This window comes from Pituophis catenifer, unplaced genomic scaffold (genome assembly GCF_029215685.1).
Source record: "Pituophis catenifer annectens isolate HBS135680 unplaced genomic scaffold, rPitCat1.0.hap2 SCAF_4, whole genome shotgun sequence".
In the NCBI taxonomy this organism is placed as follows: domain Eukaryota; kingdom Metazoa; phylum Chordata; class Lepidosauria; order Squamata; family Colubridae; genus Pituophis; species Pituophis catenifer.
This window is the reverse complement of record NW_027256884.1, coordinates 72,786,007-72,809,095: the sequence shown is the minus strand read 5'-3', so window position 1 is coordinate 72,809,095 and position 23,089 is coordinate 72,786,007. Positions and strand designations below refer to the sequence as shown.

General features: G+C 36.1%; 1 protein-coding gene across 1 annotated transcript in view; it reads left to right on the top strand.

The window, feature by feature from the left end:
• The window catches only part of TRAPPC10 (trafficking protein particle complex subunit 10), a 53,118-nt gene that overhangs the window by 6,301 nt on the left and 23,728 nt on the right, over positions 1 to 23,089 (top strand). The window contains exons 2-7 of the mRNA XM_070944252.1: positions 15,101 to 15,182; positions 16,071 to 16,206; positions 19,299 to 19,495; positions 20,475 to 20,670; positions 21,673 to 21,784; positions 21,966 to 22,213. Of these exons, the coding sequence (XP_070800353.1) occupies positions 15,101 to 15,182; positions 16,071 to 16,206; positions 19,299 to 19,495; positions 20,475 to 20,670; positions 21,673 to 21,784; positions 21,966 to 22,213 (971 nt within the window). The remainder of the gene's footprint in view (positions 1 to 15,100; positions 15,183 to 16,070; positions 16,207 to 19,298; positions 19,496 to 20,474; positions 20,671 to 21,672; positions 21,785 to 21,965; positions 22,214 to 23,089) is intronic.

The window sequence follows — 23,089 nt, the reverse complement described above, 5'->3', positions numbered from 1 at the left end:
GATTCCCATTTTTACAGGTTTGTTTGTTTGTTTATATCCCACTTTTATTATTTTTATAATTTTTTATAAATAACAAAGTGGCAAACATACTTAATACTCCTTCCTTCTTCTATTTTCCCCATAACAACCCTGTGAAGTGGGTTAGGCTGAGATAGAGTGACTGGTCCAAAGTCATCCAGCTGGCTTTCTAAATCCAAAATAGGTTCTAGTTCATTTATAAAATATAAATACATCACAAATATAATAATAATAATAATAATAATAATAATAATAATAATAATAATAATAATAATATAGATTATTTTTTATCAGTCGTATGAGCAAATATTATTGTTATAATATATTGTTATATATAGTAAAATCAGAAAAGGGAGAAACCATCAATTTATGTTATATATTAATCAAATGTAAACAGATTTCTAAATTTACTTTAGCTGAAAGTAATAATTATTGTAATAATTTATGCCACAGGAAAAATAAGCTTTTTTAAAAAAAGATTGTCACATTTTCTTGAATTCAGGCTTAAATATCAGGAATATTGCTACTTTTCAAATTTCTGAAAACAATTCTCTAAGTAACAATCATAACTGCTCACAAATAGTGTAATTCCAAACTGTCAACATAGCATTAACATCTTTACCACTAAAATACATTCTTATATATCTGTTTATTTACATTAAATATTATTCCAGAAAGATGTTAGTGACCCAAAGGACCAAATCATTTGAGGCAATGCAAATTTCTTACATCTCCAGCAGAGAAAATGATGATGCTCAACCTTTTGAATATATTCTTTGGAGTATCCAGTAAACTCATAATAAGATATTTTGATGAATCCATTTTAAATTTTAAATTAAATGAAGCGAATTTAACGTTTTTAAAACCTGTAAGCATTGATGTTCCATTATTGAGTGCTTCAGTTCTTTAATATGTGAACCATAAACGTCCTTAATGCTGACTTTAAAAATGTTTCTTTGTTTTGGATATGAAAGTTTAATTTCAGACATCAACTCCATCAAATATGTTGACACCCAGGGTTTCAAACATTAAAACATATTTGAGTTGATTGGTATTGTTGTGAATCAAGAAAGCAAAAATCTGTTTGAAATTCAGAAAAAAATATTGCAAAGTAATTTATTTAAAATATGTATTCCAAATTCTACCCACAGCTTCCAATGGAAGATTTTGCTTCCTGTTTTAGAGGAGTTTTTTCCCCATAAAGTTAAATATCCATGAGTCTCAACATCCCAGTCTATGAGCCCAAACTTGTTTGGTGGCTTGCAAACCTAGGAATTTATATAGCCATCCATCACACATAACACGTGACTCTGGGTGACATACAACAAACTACTTATTTGTTAAAACATTTGGTTACATATTACTTAAACTTCCTTTTAGTATAGTTTTTAATTTAATTTAATTAAACCAGAAGATGGAATTCTCAAAGTCATCAAAGAAAATGAAATATAATTGGTATATCTGTACCAGGACTACTGAATTTCCCATGACCTCCGAAAATAGTAGATGCTCTCCTTGCCTGGAAGGAAGCTTACTTTGACTATACCAAATTCTGGGAATTTTCTATTTGGGAAACTTGGAGGCCCTTTTGATGTAACCCAGCAAACAGAAAAAGGAAACAGTTACAATTTAAAAAAAAAATCAACAAGATAACATTTGCAGGAATATAAATATTATAATCAAAGATAGCACGTATGGAATCAATGAATGGGGCTTTGAGGCATTGCAGTTAGTTAGCCATTGTGATTTATTCCATTCTTGGTTATTGTATGCAAATGTTTGCTATCTCAACTTGTAGCTATTCAGTAATAGTGTTTTCATCCAATCCATTCAATTTATCCATTGTCTTTTTTAACTTTGTTAACTATACAGTAGTCATTTTCTAGTCCATCATCTGCTTGCTTCAAGTGTCTGAAATATGTCTGCTGGTAACCATCTTCAGCTACTTAATTTGAAGGCATTTATCTTTTTTTCTTTCACTCTTTCTCAATGTTTACTGCCATTCAGTACCTCAAAAAAAGATCTTTGATTTAACTAATTTGATCTTTATCCTAAAATGTATTTATCAGTCGTGATTTTACCAAAGTTTGCTATTTCCAGTTTCTTGGGGATTAATCTCTTAGTTTTACCAGTACACTCTCTCCTTTAATTACTCATGAACTAGAAAAGAAAATAAACCAAACCAAAACTTCAGTTTTCTGCTGCCAACTATAAATTCACTAAGTTTGCTGAAATATTGGTTTTGTTTTGATATTTTACATTAACTCAGATTTTTTACTTTCTATTTTTCACTTTCATAATTAGCTCTTCTAAATATTTTTGCCTTTAACAAGCAGAATATCATAATCTACATAACTCAGATTGAGAGTATTTCTCCCAGTTTTAATCTCATGTCATCTTTTTCAATCCTGCCATTTTTAAATATATATCCTGTATGAGATGTAGACATAGTATTAGTCCTTGTCTTACTTCGTTTCCTATTCTGGGCCATAAAGTTTCTCCAGATGCCTTTCTTACAATAGCTTCTAATTCATGATAAAGATTTTTAAGAAGAATAAATTATTCTGGAATATCCATTATCCTTAATATGTTTCAGCTTTTGGCATGTTCTATATAAAGATCTTGCTGTAGTCAATAAAACAAACTACTTCTTTACAAAATCTCTCCAATATCCATTTTAGATAGCATAAAATGGATATTGAAGAGAGATAAAGAAGTTGTTTCATATCTGTCTTTTGTCTTATGTCTTTTCAGCAACATGACAGTCTATTTTTCAGAATCTGTAACTTTCTTGTTTGCCACAGGATATATAATTTGTAGTATAATGTTTCATATAGTGAGGAATATTGGAATTTTTAGGATTGGTCCTGCAGAGTCTGCCCATTGTTTTCAGTCCTTTGCCTGGTTCTTCCAGTGAGGCTTATCAATGCATGATGCAACAAGAGCCTTTTGTTTATAAGTTGTACTGTCACAGAATTTAATGCTGATTTGGGTTGAGAGGTAGTAATTGGCCCAGGGTGAAGAATATTATATTTGTATGTATTATAGTGAGGAATATAATCTATTATATAGATTCTTTGTAAGAAGGGACGTATGTGACAAATTTCAAATCAATGGCTTAAGAAAATTTTGTGCAAAGAAAAGGTGATAGCAAACAGTATTTTCCATTGTGAATTGATTGTCACTGTCTTTTATAGATAGAGATTTGTTTATTACTGAATGCTGTATTCCTTTATTTTCCTCATTAAGTTTTCTAAAATGTTAGGAACTGCCAAAACATGGTACAAACAATTGCAGGCTGATATAGTTTTTTTTTACAGGAACAGTTATAATTACCTCTTGTAAAATATTTTGTATGCTATTGATCTTAATAATATGCTGCATAGCACAAATAGAGAATATTGTTTGATTTGTGAGTGTTCTATGGCTGAATTGTAGCCACATTTTGGTTTGCTTATTGTGGCTTAATGCTTGTGTGAGTCCGGCCACTGTGGTTTCTAAAATAAATTATTAGGAATTTTAATATAGGATATGACCTGGAGCCTTTATTAGACTGGGAAAGAAGAAGTAATTTGATATGGTTAGGGTTCTCTTCCTGATGTTTTTGCCTTGTGAAAGGCCTATCTGCTGATTAGTATTGTTTCATAACAGCAAGTTCATTAGCTTTATTTTTATATTGGCTGCCTCCAGTCTTTATGTAGTACAGTGCAGGTATCCATTTTGTTCAGAGAAATTGACACAAAATACTTATGACCCCACTTGACCCCAAATTTCTATTGCTTAGCAAGACAGTTGTTAAGTATTGCTCCATTTTATTGTCTTTCTTGCCATAGTTGTTAAGTGAATCACTGCAATTGTTAAATTAATAATACGGTTGTTCAATGAATCTGAGTGACTTTGTTTGTCAGAAGGTCGCAAAAGGTGATCACAAGATCCTGGGACACTGCAACCATCATAAATACATGCCAGTTGCCAAGTGTCTAAATTCTGATCACATGACCATGGGAATGCTGTAATGGTCATAAGTTTGAAAAATGGTCATAAGTCCATAAGAGCCTTGGTAGTACAGTGGTCTAAGGCACCCTGTTATTAAGACCAGCTGCCTGCAATTACTGCAGGTTCGAATCTCGCCAAGCTCAAGGTTGACTCAGCCTTCCATCCTTTCTAAGGTAGGTAAATTGAGGACCCAATTGTGGGGGCAATAAGCTGACTTTGTATAAATATACAAAAAGGATGAAGGCTATTGCTTAGCACATTGTAAGCCGCCCTGAGTCTCCGGAGAAGGGCGGCATATAAATCAAATTTAAAAAAAAAAAAGTCACTTTTTTCATTACTGTTGTAACTTTGAATGGTCAATAAACAGATGGCTGTAAGTTGAAGACTATCTGTACTTTGCCTTGGATCTCCAGGACAATAGCATAACTTGTGTAAATTGATTATATTTCTATGTTATGCATTTTTAAGTTCTGTATTCTAATTTCTGTATTTTTTTATCATTTTATGTAAGTCGCTTAACATAAAAATCAATAGACAAGAAAAATGGTTTATGATTGTTTGCAGACAACCATAAACAAATAAATTGATATAGATGAATTGATATAAAAAGATAAGCCCTTTAAAATAATTGAGATATTCTAGAAGTAGACACACTGTTAATAATTAAATATTTATAACACAGGATTTATAATCTATACTTGATAAAATAAAAAAGTGATTTAAATGATTTTGTCCTTATTGCTTTTAAAAAGGACTGCAAGATTTTCACGCTTGGGAAAAATTATTTTCAGTTCAGGCAGCTCTAAAAGTAAAGATAGTCCTCTTGCTTATCCTTTTAACCATTGTGCATGATGTAATTTGGCTTGATTTAAATCACTTTTTTGATTTTAGCAAGTATACATTATAAATCACTTTTGTGATTATAAATTTATAACCTTAAAACCATTTACTTGGCAGGGTCTTTGGAAACTTTTTCTATCTCTGTGGAATCCAATTTTTCATACATCATTCTACCTTTCATTTAAGACTAGCATTCTGGTATCTTGAATGGATTGCTGAAGTGGTGCAGCTGTTATATAATCAGTCTTAGCTTTATCTTAGCTTACTTCCTAGTTTTATCATCCTAGTGCTAAAGTTCAGGATTGCCCCCTTCCTTTTATAGGGCTTCTGCATAAAATGGTTACATCTGTGTCAAAAAGCAAATTGATGTATTGTTTAAAAGCAATTGTAGGTTCATTTTAATCTCAGATGGCAATTACATAAGTACACTAGCTATTCAGAATTTAGGAAATATTTCTGGTCCTTTTCCTTGTTGGCCAAATTATGCCTCTTGATTTGTTGTTGTTGTTGTAGTTCCACTTTTCTTACAGTCTGGAGGGCGGATTGGAGTGATAGAAAGTTTAATAAATGAGATATTCCTCCCCTTCTCCAAATCCTTATGGCAGATAATATGGTCTTGGATGTTGAAATCCGACAGCTGGAGTTCAGGAGGAAGATGATGCTCATTTTTTTCTGATATCTTCTCCTAGACACCAACTAAACATCTATTCTTGAATATTAAGAAATCTCTGAAATAACAGGGAAGATGACACAAGGAACTGAAGCAGAGATGGTAAAAATTGAATTCCTTCTATCCTGAAGGAATGTCTGTTCATTTGTAGGTGATTTTAGAGATTTAAAAATGGAAAGGAAAGCAAAATTTCAAGGAAATTTGATATTCCCACATGCTTTCTTAAGAAATAGGATAAAATGTGAGACTTTCTGTTATTATGAAATTATTGTTAGTATTTCTGTTGCACCTTTTTCTGAGTTTATAAGTGGCAGAAATCACCATAATGATGTACTGAGAGAAAATGTTATAACATATACAAAATACTCAGGAAAATTCTTTGTATTGCTATCCAACCTTTATTCTTAAACTATGTGCTAGGAAGAATTTTAAGTGTGGGTATTTTACAGTATTGGATCATTATATTGTTTTCTGTATACAAAGGGCAAGTTGTGCAATTTAGCTGTATATCATCTTGCACATGATGTTGACATTTTCAGAAAAAAAGAAAAGATCAAAGACCAGATTGACAACTTGTTTTTTATTTATGAGGACTGTTTCTGTCCTTTCTCAACTCAGTGAGGTAGGCAGAACATCAACATTAATAAATTAATGTTGCTGTTCTGCTTACCTCATTGAGTAAGTCCAAATGTTTCCCCATTTCCCCATTTTATTTTATTTTTCTGGGGGGGAAAAAGAAAAACCAACCCAAATGCAAAATTTCAGGAAATTCTACATTTGCAGGTCTTCCTATGACGACTGCAGCCCAGGTCAGTATTGATCTTTTCCTCTTTTTTTCTCCTCCTGTATGATGAATTTGCCTTCTGGATCTTTATATTTATTGAAATATATTTTATTTATTGAGAATAAAATTTGCTTGTCTCTGGGAATATGCTTCTGAATCAGCATCCTGATTCCTACAAAGGGCAACCAAAGCCTCCAGAAGACTTATAAGCAAGCCCTTGAAGGAAATAATCTTCCACATCAAATTGTATTCCCTGGCAGTGAGTATTATTGAAACTGGAAGTTCCATTTTGTTCAGGTTAAGGTAACTTTCTAATTAAAAGGATACAATGAATTCTAGAATTTTATAATGCCTTATAGGATAATGTGGCTGCAGCTGGTACAAAAGATGGCAGTTACAGTGAATTTTGGAACAGAATATAAAATTGATCCAAATAACAATTCTGAAAAAAAATGTACTGGCTACCAGTATATTGCTAGTCAGAATTCTAGCTAATAATGATGTTTAAAAGTTCAAAGTAGTTTGCAATTTAGATATTGAGCTCGTTTTATCTGCCTGTTATGATCCATCATGAGAACGCTATGTTCAATAGTGGGAACTATAGGAATTCAGAGATGAGATGAAGAGCCTGGTCAACTGTGGCACCTTGATTAGAGATTTCTCCTTCAGAAACTTGGCTGATGTCATCCTTGTCTTAATTTTTGTGGCAAATTAAAACCTAGTTATTTACTAAATTTAATTTCCTTGTGATATTCATTGTTATGGTGCTGTTAATGTTAAACTCTTCTATATTTTGACACTATAAGTTGATTTACAGATAATTCTTGACCTACAATCACAATTGATTCTGGGATCCTGGTCGTTGAGTGAAGTGGTCGTTAAATGAGATTCATGTGTGACCACTTCACTCAATGACTGTCTTCCCAGCTCACTCATTTGTGGTAGTTAAATGGCATTAAGTGAAATCACTAAGTGGAATGAAGGGGTGCTTCAGCAGGAGGTAGGCCCTGGGAGGCCTGGGACCCACTGGTGCATGTAAACTTGCTGCGGGCTGGGAGGAACTATTTTAAGGAAGCTCCATTTTAAGGAAAACAACCAGAGCGAGAGAAAATGAAACAGTGTCATCTGCATAAAGAAATATAGCAATATGCTTGTTTCCCAGTTTTGGAAGCTAGTGGGCTATGTTATTCAATTAAGAAACCAGGGACTTAGTATAATAATAGGCAGAAAAATTCAATCTCGCCTAGTCCCTAGGACCGTGATGGCGAACCTATGGCATGCGTGCCACAAGTGGCACGCAGAGCCGTATTAGTGGGCATGCCAGCTCAGCTCTGGGGTGCATGTGCGCGCTGGCCAGCTGATTTTCGGGCCTTCTGGGGCCACCAGAAGTAGGGAAACAGGCTGTTTTCTGCCTCTGGAGGGCCTGGGGGGTGGGGAAGGCCTGTTTTTCTTTCTTACCTGGCTCCAGATCTTTTCTATGCATCTGGGAAGGGCGAAAACAGCCTTTCCCACTCCCTTGGAGGCCCTATGGAGGCTGAAAGGGCCCATTTCCTGACTCCTGGTGGGACAGGAAATGACGTTATTTCTTGTCCCCAGCCTCCAGAGACTCCTAGAGAGGCTCCTAGAGACTCCTAGAGAGGTTCTGGAGGCTGGGGACAGAAAAAAATGTCACTTCCTGTCCCACCGAGAGTTGGGAAATAGGCCCTTTCAGCCTCCGTAGGGCCTCCAAGAGAGTGGGAAAGGCTGTTTTCGCCCTTCCCAGATGCATAGAGAGGATCTGGAACCAGGTAAGAAAGAAAAACAGGCCTACCAGGCCATTATGTGCCAGGAGCGGGGGTGGGTGGGGTTGCGTGCGCATGCACATGGGCAAGTGCGTGCGCGACCCTCCCCCGCCCCCCCTTCCTGGTACGCGATGGCAAAAAGGTTAGCCATCACTGCCCTAGGATTTCATTTATTTGTAAAGTAGCTCTGAAATAGACTTTCAAGTGACAGTTGTCAAGGAACCTGTATGATAACTGTCTATATACAGTATAATTCTTAAGCATAGACCATAGCTTAACTTAAAAATCAAATTAATTGCAAATTTATAATCTACACAATTTTCATACAAGGCTTGAACCTTAAGTGCTGTAAAATAAAAGTACGGCTTAAAAGACAGTAGCCCACATTAAAGTTAGACTGCTTGGGAGATTACCTCATGGGATAGAATTTTTCAGTGATAGCATCTAGTCTTTAATACAGTTTTTTTTTTAAGCTCACATCTTGGTGGATTTTTATTTACTGACCAGGAATAGAATAGCATCCTGCCAGGAACAGGATGATAATACAAAGTCTGCCACTACTGAATAATATATTTAGAGAGTCCTCCTCCCATTTAGTTTTCATATCAAATCTAGCTTTGGGGTGAGTTAGGCAATCTGTTCTGATGTGCCGTCTGCCTTGATGACTGTATTAAGCTATATTAAGTATGTGTCTAACTTACTGTGCTTACTAGTTAGTAAATTGTCTTTTCATGTGTAATGTTATGTGTGTACAGTGCAGCATTTTTGGTTTTATTAAAGTTTATTATAAAATACAAATGATAACAAAGATCATAAAGGAACAGGGGAAAGTGGTCCAAGATAAAAGAGGAAAGAAAAAGCAGTGACTTCCAATTTTTTTCAGTGCGGTAGAATACATAACATAGTTACAACTTCAAGTTTTGCTTTACATATTTAGTAAGTAGTAGCCTTTTAGAGTCAATATAATCATCAAAACCTAAAATCAAAGTTTCATTTTTTTTGTTTGGAGCATAAAGTTCAGAAGCAGTTTCCAAGTGGAAATTTTGCCATCTCTGCCAATTCCATCACTTTTTCCATCCATTCTTCCATTATGAAAATTGACATGTTTCCATTTTTGCGCATATAGGATTGTCATTCATCATATAATAATAAAGTTATGAATTTTCTATCAATAATAATTTTCTTTAACCAATAACCTTAAAAGAAAATTTTCTGCTTTCAACTTTGCATTTGTTGTAAGAATCTTCTGAATCAAAACAAAAAAACTGGCTTCAGTATTTCTTTGCTTTATCACAGGTTCACCAGTGATAATAGAAGGTACCTTCTTCACAGTTACATTTCCAACAGATATCTGAAGCACCGTTATACATCTTTGACAATGTTTCGGGTGTTAGATATCTGTTATTTACAGAATAGCATTCTTAATTGTCCTTGTCATACAAATTACATAATATGCAGTATAGGGGCAGAGTTAGCCTAGCATAGATAATGGCTAAAATGTATTTGAATATTAGTAGCTCAGGTAGTTGGGCTGTTGGTTTGAGCTCTGAGCTTGGCAATTTGTTTGCAAACATTTTATCACCATTCAAGGAGACATCATCAGTGCGCTTTGAATTGTGCTCTCTATCAGAACAGGCCAGTGTTCTGACAGATGAGCACAATTCAAAGCGCACTGACAATGTCTCCTCAAATGGTGATAAAACGTTTGCAACCAAATTGCTAAACCTGGAGCTCAAACCAAAACTAATAGATAATGGCACAATGCATAAAGGGTTAACATACAAGTTGAGAGTTCTAGTTACTACTTCTGCTACTGTGAATTCTGTCATTCATCCATTCATTTATTTGTATCCCGCCGTTATTATTTTTACAAATAAGTCAAGGAGGCAAACTTATCTAACACTCCTTTCTCCTCCAATTTTTCCCACAACAACAACCCTGTGAGGTGACTTGGGCTGAGAGAGAATGACTGGCTCAAAGTCACCCAGTCAACTTTCATGGCTCAGGTGAGACTTGTACTCATTGCTATGGACAGTAAAAGAAGAATAGACCAGTTGCATTTAGTGTTGCTCCTCTTCCAATGGCCTACATGCTTTACTATTGGTATTCGAATTGCATGGTACAATATCTGACATATGATCTTGGGAATGGTACTGTTGTGATTTAAATGGCAGAACCAGCAGATTTGTATATGTTACGCAGAGTATTATATAATAGACGTTATACTTTTAAAATTGTGCTGTGAATTTATAACTTCATTTTAAAATACTAAGACGACGCCTCTAGGTTAGCAAGTATTTGGGGACCTGCACTGAGAGAAACTCAAGTGTTAACATCAGAAGAGAGGCAGAGATTCCAACAAGCAACCCGTGGTGTTGTAAGGCCTGCCAGAATTCTTTCCTTTTTGCAGAGGGTAGCTAGCAATAGGGAGAGAGAGAGGATCGAGCCAGAAGACAGGCTGAGATCTCAACTAACAATCAAGGGTGCTGGGATGCCTACCAGAATCCTTTCCCCTCTACAGCAGACAGATGATAATAGAGAACCTGAGAAAGCTAGGCCTGTAACATGTAGCCAAACAGCCAGGATGAGGAAGCAGGGAGAAAAACTGCTGTCCTCCAATCAGGACATAGAGTTACAGGCTAACCAGCATACGTCAGCAGCAGCAAACATAGAAAAGCGACAGCTCCGACCTCGCAACACACCCATAGCTTCTAAACTAAACAAGAGCTGAAGATGACAGGATTGTGAGCCTGTCGAAATGTTGCTAGAAAGAAAAACTTTTAAGATACTGGTAGGATTTTAGCGAAGGTTTTAAAGGACCTTGCAGAGTGCTCTGTAAGGAATTTTGGAAGATTTTAAGCTAGGATTTTAACCAGAATTTTAAACATTTTAACTAACTTATTTAACATGACATGGGAAAACACCCGAGATTTTAATTTTATATACATATACATATACATATACGTATACGTATACGTATACGTATACGTATACGTATACGTATACGTATACATATATATATATATATATATATATATATATATATATATATATATATAGTCTTGAATGTATATATTTATATAGAGCTTTACACAAAATGTTTAATAGAAGGCCATTTATAACTTCATTTTATTTATATTTATATTTATATTTATTTATAACTTCATTTTAAAATACTAAGATTGTGTGTGTATATTTGTGCACCAAATACAATTTTGCAGGTCAGGTTGCCTGTAATGATGTTTTGGATTTCAATACCTATCTGCCTCAATCAAGAGGACAATGGCAGGAAGCTGATGGTCAGAATGTCTTAAGATAAATGTTGTACTTAAAGTTTTCTCAGTAATTAACAAGAAAAATTTTCTTAAGCTGAAAAGGAAAACACATTTCTGCTTTTCTTCTATGAACAAGTGATCATGGTCATATCTGCCAAGTCTAAGGAGGTTGCCTGATCAGCAAACTTATGTTATGAAGGAGGATATATCAAATTGTTCTTTGCCCTTCCACCCTTCCAGGGTTGTTTTAAGATGGGAACCATACAAATCAACCAGTCAATCAAATATGTACATACTTAGATACAGTACATACAAGGGCCAGTTGCATTAATGGAAGTAAAAATTATGCCACATGTTGGAGCTTTTCTTTTAGTATCAATTTTTACATATGTTTGTTTATTGAAAAAAATCTTAATAAAACAAACCTAGGTGGAGCAAAGGGGCATGGTCTTTTCTGCTACCTATAACTAAGATGACCTTTGCAAACTGTTTCAAAATTATTATCTTCTATCTAAATATTATTTAGTTTTAGCTGGTAAATATTGCTATTTCAAAAGATTTTTAAAAATGATTTGTAATTATAGAAGCTCCTTTCTGAGCAGTTTATAAATATTTAAACTAAATAATTGTTTTCAGTAATTATTTTCAGTGGCTTGTTATGGCTTCATTAACCCATGACTATATAACTGCTGCTTTTATGCTGGTCAATATATTGCAATTAGGATGAATTATGCAACTTAATTTATAGAAAGAAATTTAAATTGGCTTCATACAAATTTTTATGCTACTTAGAACTCGAAGTTTTTTTTTTCCTGACAAAGGGTTGGTTTGTCTGTCTGTCCATTTTTGTTCATGAAAACAGCTCCCTGATCGCTAAATCTTTGTCCCACATATTTTTGGAAGACCAGCATTGTGTTAATTCACATGGGAAATAGCAATTAACAAGGTCTGTACTCAAATCTCAGCTCTGGTCTGATACACATTCTAATAACATTGATACATATCCATGGTTCCATTCATTTCTTTTTGTGTAATGTTTTCATCTTTTTATCTTCATCTTTTCTTTTTATGTCTGAAAAGAAGAGAATATTTTGCTTGATCTTTAATTTTTATGTTATTTTATCAATATTTCTAGATTTCCATATATAATTATGAGGATGCCTTTCATTAAGGACAGTGTTAGGATTACATTTTAATAATAGCCCAAGCAGTAAAATATGTTCCATGAAAAATTCATGAAGTAACAGAAAATAAAACTAATCTGGATTAATTGTCATCTGAAAAAAACATGGAATTTTGTTTTAGGCCTCCAAGACTAGGGAAGCAAGGACAGTACCATCCAGGACTCTTGATTTTTTTCTAATAAGAAAATGAGCTTTCAAGGCTGTGATAAGCCACAGAGCAGATATTTGTTCTGGCATAAAGTATATCTCTTTTCAGGCAGTTGGAGAACTGCTAAGTGTATGTTGGCAGTTCCTTGCTCTTGATAAGTGCAAAGCCTGAAATAAATTGAAAGTTTATGCTCTTATCAGAATATTTGAAAAAAATATTGTGTTTATTGCATATGCTTTGTACTTTTTAAGTGTACTTATATAGTACTGTAATGGGAAATGATAGCTTAAGTGTTATTAAATATAAACAATTCTCTTATTCAGCATCCATTTCTTCAAATCAAAGTTATTAAATATATTTGTTTTGCAATACTTAAAGCTCATTTGGAAATAAAAACTCAATTGGAAAAAAAAATCACAGCACTGATCCAGAAATTTTTATAATGGGCTAGTAGAATAAATTATATCCAGATTTTTCAATATATCTCAAATCTTTTCTGCAATGAAAAATCTTATATAGTCAAAATGTATATCAACTGAGAAAGTTCTGTTTATTTAGGTACCGTATTTTCCGGCGTATAAGACGATTTTTTAACACATGAAAATCTTCTCAAAAGTCGGGGGTCGTCTTATACGCCGGGTGTCTTTCTCCTGTAACCAGGCAGACCAGCCCGAAAGGCTCTGACGAGCCTTAAATGGCTCTGGCGATCCAAGCTCTGACGATCTGCTAATCAGGCAACTCAGCTGGGATCGCCAGAGCCATGGAGAAGGGAAAAACTTTTCCCCCTCCAGCTTGCTTACCTTAGCTCAGTGGTTGGGGGTCAAACAACCCTTTCACAGGGGTTTTGCAGGTGGTGCAATACAGAAAAACGAGTGCAGCCCTCGCCATCCGGAATGAATGGTGCTGTTGTGGCAGTGGGGGAGGGGGCGGCAGAAGCGGGAAGAAGCGGCGTTTGCGATGGCTGGAAACTGTGGGAGTGAAGCACTACTTTAATTTGTACGGCAACAGCATTCCGCCTTGGTATATTTTTGCCAGCCAGTGGCGCAAGGCAGCCCTCCTCTCCTGCCGCCTGGGATTCAGAGTGGTAAATGGCGTCTGATCCAGAGAGCAGCTGGATTTTGCTCTCTAATCCGGATGCCAGATTGGCCCCCTGCAAACTCTCGTCTCTCGAGGAGCGCTCCCTGAAGCGGGGCTGGAAACTTTGGTTGGGCTGCCTGAGAGAGGACAGCTTGCAGGGGGGCGATCTGGTGTCTGCAATGGAGAGCAAAATCTGGCTTTTTCTCTCCGCTGTAAGAACGGCATCAGGATTCCGCCTTGGAATATTTGCGGCACAAGGCAGCCCTCATCTCCTGATGCTTGGGACTCGGAGCGGTAAATGGTGACTGGTCCGGGGAGCAGCTGGATTTTGCTCTCCATTGCGGACGCCAGATCAGCCCCCTGCAAGATCTCGTCTCTCGAGGAGCCCGACCAAAGTTTCCAGCCCCGCTTCAGGGAGCACTCCTCGAAAGATGAGATCTTGCAGAGGGCTGATCTGGCATCCGCAATGGAGAGCAAAATCCAGCTGCTCCCCGGACCAGTCACCATTTACACGTCATAAATAACTTTTTAGTGCCGTGTTAACCTTGAACAGTCACTAAATGAACTGTTGAAACTCAAGGACTACCTGTCTTTGTCAGCTTTGGAAGCCATATTAGACAGTCTTCTGTTTTGTTTTTGTTTTTTTTTTTTGTTTTTTTGTAAATTCAAACAATTTTTCGTGCTGAATGTTGTTCTTCTATTAATTAATTTAGATATAGATGTATTTCTTTACATGGATAAAATGTACGAGCTATCTGTATAGTTTTATTTTCTGGCATTCTTATAAAAGAATTTCAGAAATCACATTGAGCTTGCATATAATAAATTCTTTCCTGCTCATATTAGAAGTACTCTCTCTTCTTTCTTCTTTTGTTCTTGTGGGTTACCTTATACCAGCAAAGAGACTATTTCTGACCTATCTATATCAGGGGTCCCCAACCTCTGGGCTGAGGACCAGTACCTGTCTGTGGCCCATTGGGTACCGGGCCACACAAGTGGTGAGGAAGTGCACGAAGCTTTATTTGTGCATGTGTGGGATTAAGTTGCACACACAAAACTATTGCTTCTGTACTGCTACCACTGCTGCTGGTCCATGGAACCAGAAAGGTTGGGGACTGATGATTATGATTATGATTGCATATTTATCTGTAAAAGTTTAATATCTTCTTCATTGAGAAATATAAATGCAGAAACAACTAGTATTTTATCCAAAACAGTGGCCAATGGTTATGCCAGTTCATCAAAATATCTAATACATATAACTTTATTTTAAATAACTTTATTTGAACATGAATAATGTTCAGATTCTGATATTTTTGTCTCTTAGGTGCTGGTGATCAGAGCCTTTTCAGTTCTCTGTATCCAACACTTTCTCAGCAGCTCCCAAAAGAGCCCATGGAATGGAGACGGTAATACATTTTTTTCTTCATTGTTCATATATTTACCGTATGTACCACTAATGTAGAGTAATTTTCTGTACAAATAAAGTCTATTCAAACATACAATCAAAACATCAAGCAATAATTTTCCTTATGAAATAACCGTTAAATATCCTTTAATCTCTTGACTCTAGTTGAGATAAAACCAAAGCTAAGAAGGAATGCATGTGGCCATATAACTTACTTATACGCTTCGTTGTTGTGTTTAAAATAGATAAGTAGAACTAAAATGAATTCTAGCTTCAATTCAGTAAATCTTCAGATATCATAAGCATATCATGTACAAAAAATGTTATATCTTATTAAATGAAAAAGTTTAACTGAAATAAAGCATGGAGATTTCAAGGCATGTTTCTATGTTTTGGGAGAAACATTTGAGAATAATAAACAATTGGAGCATTTTCTCTTTTACTACATACTTCTATAAATTTTAGTTTTTTATAACAGAAAATTATATGAAGTTATATGAAATGCATGACACTTCATATAAATTATTAAATCTGCATATCCAAACTAAGTACTATTTCCTTCTTACCTTTTCTATAAATATTTATCTGCATGTTGTCTGTTCTTTTAGCTTTGTTTAGTATACATATAGGAGATGAACAGGCTGGAGGGCTGGATTAAATGCATAATCAGTTTGAAGTCATTGTGTAGCCATGTGAGACCAAGTCCAGCCCCACCCGTGAATTTCATTTACCCTTATTTAGCACCAGTTTAGCTTGGACCATTAGTTGCTAAGATTCTTGTGATAGATAGCAAGAATAAACTCTTAATGCTTTGAACGCAACTCCTGTTCCTGTTTATTTGGACCTGACAATGCAGTCAACTAATGTAAGTTTTCTAAATATTATTCAGGTCATATGGACGGGCCCCTAAGATGATCCATTTGGAATCTAATTTTGTACAATTTAAAGAAGAGCTACTACCTAAAGAAGGGAACAAAGCTCTTCTGACATTTCCTTTTCTCCATATTTATTGGACAGAATGTTGTGTAAGTAATCGTATGTGTTCAAAACATAAGTCTTACATATTTTGCTGGTTGAAGATATTGTGTATTTGATTTTGTACCTTGCCATATTTATATTGTAAAATAAAACATTAAATTGAGAGACAGTGGAAACATGCAGCTATAAAGAAGTACATAGTATAGGTAGTCCTCAACATATGACCACAATTGAGCCCAAAATTTATTTTGCTAAGTGAGCTAAATTTATTGAGTTTTGCCCTGTTTTATGACTTTTCTTGCCACATTTGTTAAGTGAATCACTGCAGTTACTAAATTAGTAACACCATTGTTAAGTGAATCTGGTTTTCCCATTGACATTTTTATTTTTATTTTTATTTTTATTATTTTTATTTTATTTTATTTTATTTATATGCCGCCCTATCTCCGTAGGACTCAGGGCGGCTCACAACAATAAAATATCCGAATAAAAGCGTGTTAAAATACATGTTAACCTCCCCAGTCCAGGCTGAACAACTATGTCTTTAAGTCGCAGTGGAAGGTGCGGAGGTCAGGGGCCAACCGGAGCCCCAGAGGAAGTTGGTTCCAGAGGGTGGGAGCACCCACAGAGAAAGCTCTGCCTCTAGGGGTCGCCAGTCGACACTGTCTAGCCGACGGCACCCTGAGTAGGCCCTCCCTGTGAGAACGCACCGGGCGATGGGGAACTGTTGCTGGTTGCAGATGGTCCAACAAATATCCTGGACCTAAGCCATGTAGGGCTTTATAGGTCATCACCAGCACCTTGAATCTCACCCGGAGGGCAACCGGGAACCAATGCAAGTCGCGCAGGAGAGGTGTAACGTGGGCGTATCGGGAACCACCCATTACGACCCGCGCGGCTGCATTCTGTACCAGCTGAAGCCTCCGGATGGTCCTCAAGGGCAGCCCTAGGTAGAGAGCGTTGCAGTAGTCAATACGGGAGGTGACTAGTGCATGAGTAACTGTGCGTAGGGCATCCCGGTCCAAATAAGGGCACAACTGGCGCACCAGGCGGACCTGGGCAAATGCCCCCCTGGTCACGGCTGTTATATGATCTTCTAAACTCAACCGTGAATCCAGGAGGACACCCAAGTTGCATGCCCTGTCTACCGGGGGTAACACCTCATCCCCTATAGACAAAGATGGAACCTCTAGATCGGACCGGGATGCCGGTACCCACAGCCCCTTGGTCTTGGTAGGGTTGAGCCAAAGCCTGTTCCTCCCCATCCAGACCCGTACTGCCTCCAGGCACTGGGCCATCACGTTGAGGGCATCACTGGGCTGGTTCGGGGTGGATATAAAAAGCTGGGTATCATCAGCGTACTGATGATACCTCACCCCGAAACCACGGATGATCTCACCTAGCGGCTTCATATAAATATAAATATATATATATTCATTCAGAAGAGGTGAGAGGACTGACCCCTGGGGCACCCCACAAGTGAGGGGCCTCATGGCCAACCTCTGCTCCCCCGCCAACACTGCTTGCGTACGACCCGAGAGGTAAAAGGAGAACCACTGCAAAACAGTGCCTCCCACTCCTAACTCCTCGAGACGTTGCAGCAAGATACCATGGTCGATGGTATCGAAAGCCGCCAAAAGATCTAATAGGACCAGAACAGAGGAATTACCTCTGTCCCAAGCCCTCTAGAGATCATCCACCAGCGCGACCAATACTGTCTCCGTGCTGTAGCTGGGCCTGAAAATTGGTACAGATCGAGGTATTCCGCTTCATCCAGGACCATCGGGAACTGACGTGCCACCACGCTCTCAACAACCTTTGCAAGAAAGCGAAGGTTGGAGACCGGATGGAAGTTATTCAGAACAGCTGGATCCAAGGCAAGTTCTTGAGGAGGGGCCTAACCACCGCCTCCTTCAAGGCGGCAGGAAAGCTTCCCTCACCCAATGAAGCAGTTATCACTGCCTGGATCCAGTCACGTGACACCTCCCGAGCCGAATAAACCAGCCAGGAGGGGCACAGGACCAATATTCAAGCAATATACATTGCTTGTCAGAAGGTCGCAAAAGGTGATCACATACTCCTGGAACACTGGAACTATCATAAATATGAGTCAAGCATCCGAGTGTAAATCACATGATCATGAGATGGTGCTCTGGTTGTTAGTGTGAAAAATGCTCATAAATCAGTTTTTTCTTTTTCTTTTTCTTTAAAAATAATCTTTATTTACATTTATCATTAAAAAAGAAGACAACACACCAGATAAATGACAAACAGAACAACAAAACAAATAACATACATGCCTATAAGTAGTACCTTAATAACTTAATAACTGGGTTTGAGCGTGGCACTTATTATCATCAATGGTTGATGTGCCCAGAAGCAGTAAAATTTTGGGGAAAAATAAAAAAGTGGCTTAACGAGATTTTAAACCAAGAGATTGAATGGCGACCAGAGACATGCTTGCTTGGCTCCAAACGGGAAAATATTAAAAAAGATTCATGGTACCTTGCATTACACATTATCACAGCAGCGAGATTAACATATGCTCAATTCTGGAAAGATAAAAATATCCCATCAGTGGAAGCAATTATAAAGAAGATTTTGGATTGTGCAGAAGCAGATAAATTGACTAAAAAACTGAAAGATAGAGACCAACCACAAATATGTTTATCTTGGGAAAAACTATATATTTGGCTATCAAAGAGAAAACTATAACCCAAACCAGATTAGGAGTTGTATTTATTGAAAAATTTATATTATACAAGTAAAGTGAGGTCGGATAGACCTAATTGATTTACAAATGTAAATTAGGTTGTTCTGCCTCCCCCGGAATGTAACATAGATATATTGTACCGAAGTCACTTTTTTCAATACCATTGTAACTTCGAACAGACACTAAGTGAACTGTTGTAAATCGAGGACTACTGGAAACATATGGGAAAGGCAATTAAAAACAAATGGTTCTTATTTTAATATATTTTTGGTCTGAAAAGATTTTCTTTGTGTAAAAAAGATATTGGCCTTTTTTTCATTCAGCCTGATAATTGTGAATATTTTTGCTCCCAGTATTATCAGAAAAGCAGTTCAAGCTTATTTATCTAGCAAATATAATCTTGTGATTCATCACTTATATCCTTAGGATACAGAAGTATATAAAGCTACTGTAAAAGATGACATCACCAAGTGGCAGAATGTTCTGAAAGTTCATAGTTCAATGGATTGGTTAATTGTTGTAGTTGAGTGTGATGCCAAGAAAAAAAACAAAACAAATATCCTTCCTCGAACGTCTATAGTAGATAAAATACGAAATGATTTCTGTAATAAGCAGAGTGACAGGTAAGATTTTTGATATTGTAACATAGATCTGTGCTAATCATTGCTGAATATGCACTGAAGTCTTTAGAAGCAGTATGTTCTTAGTGTTTCTATCTAAGCCATTAACAGACTAAAATAATGTGGGTTATTTATAAAGGGGATAAAGATTAACTCCTTTATCATGTGAAAAATTAGTTTGGAGATTGCTAATTAATTCCTGCTTTGGGAATGTTTTATCTTTGAAAAGCAGTTTATTAATTATATAAACAAGCAAAATGTAACCATATAACTAAGAAATCATAATTATAATTATCAAATGTAAGCAAATATAGATTGCTTATATTATATTTATAAGAGATATCATTGTAATTGTTCGATTTTTCTGATTTTCTTTTGTTCCATTATGTTATTGTGATACTATTGAATAAATTTATCTATGGTTTTGTAATAAACACATGTATTTGTGTAACACATATTAAGAGTTTTCAATGTAGATTTATAATGTGTGGTGATGTGAATGCATATAACAATTTATTAAACTTGTCTGTTGCATAACTGATTGAGCTATTAAAAAAACCGCCGAACTTTGAATTTGACTTCTTGGGAAATTGTCATGAGAACAGCCAAAAAATAGAATGATTAAATATTTTTTATTATGATGTAAAGATAAGCATCATAAATATTTACATGTACAAAATTTCGATAGAAGTAGCCTCTAATGAGAAAACTGTGCAGAAGAGTTTGATCATGGGGCAGTTATCTGAGAAAGTCACAGCAACATATGACCAATGTGGTGCATTTCTTGAACAAGAAAGAATTCTTAACCTTGATAACTTCAGTAGCAATCTGAAGTTAAAGACATGGGGCAAAAATGGGAGGGTTATTCCTCTGGAAAAGGTGCCAAGTTGGCTCAGGGACATTTGCCTATAAGAAAAAAGAAACTACGTTCCATTTGATTGTGTAACCTTGACTGAAATATTAATTTATTCACTTACTACAGATGTGTAGTTCTATCTGATCCTTTGAAAGACACTTCCCGCTCTCAGGAATCCTGGAATGCCTTCTTGACAAAACTTAGGACACTTCTTCTCATGTCGTTTACCAAAAACCTAGGCAAATTTGAGGATGACATGAGAACTTTGAGAGAGAAGAGGACAGAACCAGGGTGGAGTTTTTGTGATTATTTTATGGTCCAGGTAAAGTAAAACAGTATGCAGAAAAATAATTATTTAAAGTAATATTTTTACATTGCTTTGCTTTGCTACTCATATAATAATAGAACCTTTTTATGATAAAATATTTTTTTTAAATGACTATAAGCTAAAAATCACGAGCAAAAGCTCTGATTTAGCATTGCTTGTATAAGTAGCCAATCCAAACGCAATAGCAATAGCACTTAGACTTATATACCACTTTACAGTGCTTTACAACCCTTTCTAAGTGGTTTACAGGGCCAGCATATTGGGTCCTCATTTTACCCACTTCGGAAGGATGGAAGGCTGAATCAACCTTGAGCCTGGTGAGATTTGAACTGCCAAATTGCAGGCAGCTGGCAGTCAGTAGAAGTAGCCTGCAGTACTGCACTCTAACCACTGCGCCACCGTGGCTCAAACTGGGTTATTTAACAGAGAGCTAATAGACTTCATATTTAAACAATTGATTATGATGTTGCAGCAGGTTTTCCTGAAAAATATAAGTTGCTTTTTGATTGTTTTTTGTGTTATAATCCTGATGTCAACATACTGACTGACAAACCCAACCAAAGCAGATACAGTCAAGACGAGCCAATCTCTTAATGCAAAAGTTTATTGAGTACATCATTTCAGCACTGAGGAATGCAAAACCAGATCTAGCTAATTCCCATGCAAACCCGCATAATCAAAGTATAGGATTCTCCCTCCCACCATTAGTGCAGGTTACATTGTCCAATTGAGTCACATTGTATTGTTATGAGAAAAGCTCTTTGGCAAACACCTGCTGATGTGACCTTGGCTCTCACGCTCGTCTTCTTGATGTCTGTACCTATATTTCATCTCCCCCTTCACTCCCCCATGGTTCTTTGGCAAGTTGAGAAGCGACAATAGTTGCAACAGCAAAAGAGCACTTTCAATCTTGACATCTGATAGCTTATGTGCGTGTATCTTTTAAGTGTATGTATTTGTGTGTGTATGTATAATGTTTTTCATTTGTATTAAAAGGAAGAATTGGCTTTCGTATTTGAAATGCTTCAGCAATTTGAAGATGCTCTGGTGCAATATGATGAACTGGATGCCCTATTTTCTCAATATGTTGTCAATTTTGGTGCTGGTGGTAAGTAGCTAAAAAGTGTATTTCTGTATTTGCTTCATCATTTTTCCTTTGCAATATTTCAGTAAAGGCCATGGGGATTGTTTAAACTTGTTATTGATTTTAAAAAATCCCTGCACATTTTGGAAATATTCACATATTTTCACCTGTTCTGTTCCTTATTGTGTATATTTGCTTGTCATAGATGGGGCAAATTGGTTGACTTTTTTTTGTCAGCCAGTACGAAGCTGGAATGGGTTGGTTCTTCGTAAACCAATAGATATGGAAAAAAGAGAACTGATTCAAAACCAGGAAGCCACTCTGTTAGATCTGCGCAGTTACCTTTTTTCCCGTCAATGCACGTTACTAATCTTTCTTCAGAGGCCATGGGAAGTATCTCAGCGAGCACTAGAACTTCTTCATAATTGTGTGCAAGAGCTAAAACTTCTTGAAGTAAGTCTGGGTAATTCCATCCAACTAATAATTAAGGCTTAAGTCTCTGTCATGTTTCATTTGCGATAGGTTATCAAGATGATGTATAATTTCAAATAGGATTGCTAGCAATTTATGTTAACTGTGCAGAAGTTCCAGGAAGCAGATTATAGTTTTGTATAGAAATTGTTTTATACCTCATTTTTATTTGCAATAATTGTCTCTTCACATTTGAACCAACTTGTATCTGATGTCTTGAGACTGGATAAGAAATTATTAGCTTGATAAACTTACATTTTACCTGAGAAAAACAATGTTGCCCATTAAGTAGTCTACAATAATTGTTTTATAAACAGCCAAATGACTTTTTAAACAATTTATTCAGTCTTTGTTTTACAAAAATAGGTTGTAGCAGTATTTTAGGTGAACTAAGGCAGATAGTGTTGGTCACTTCTTAGGTATGAATATAGGATGAAGTCACTCTACCTCTGGGGAAAAAGTGGAATGAATGTATAAAAATGAAAATACATCTTTTTCTTCTGTGATTTTCTACCATGTTTCTGATAATGTAGTTGGGAATGTGGTAGAGTTCATATTTTGGATGCCAGAAAATATAGAATTTTTTAAAAAAATGTTTTTTGAAACATTAGAAGTTAAAAAAACTCTGCCTAGGTTTAGAATATGCAATCTGTGCCATTTTAAAAGTTTCTGAATTCCCCCTATCCTGCATCATTCAGTATACTGGCTATAGCCGCTAGAAACTGTAATTCAGCAATCTATAATGCCAAAGTTTACTTATTTCTTAAGGCCTAGGGAAAGTATGGATCCAATTCACAATAGGTTCAGAAGTGTTGCATTATTACATTATTTCCATTTTGTTTACAATTAACTTCATAA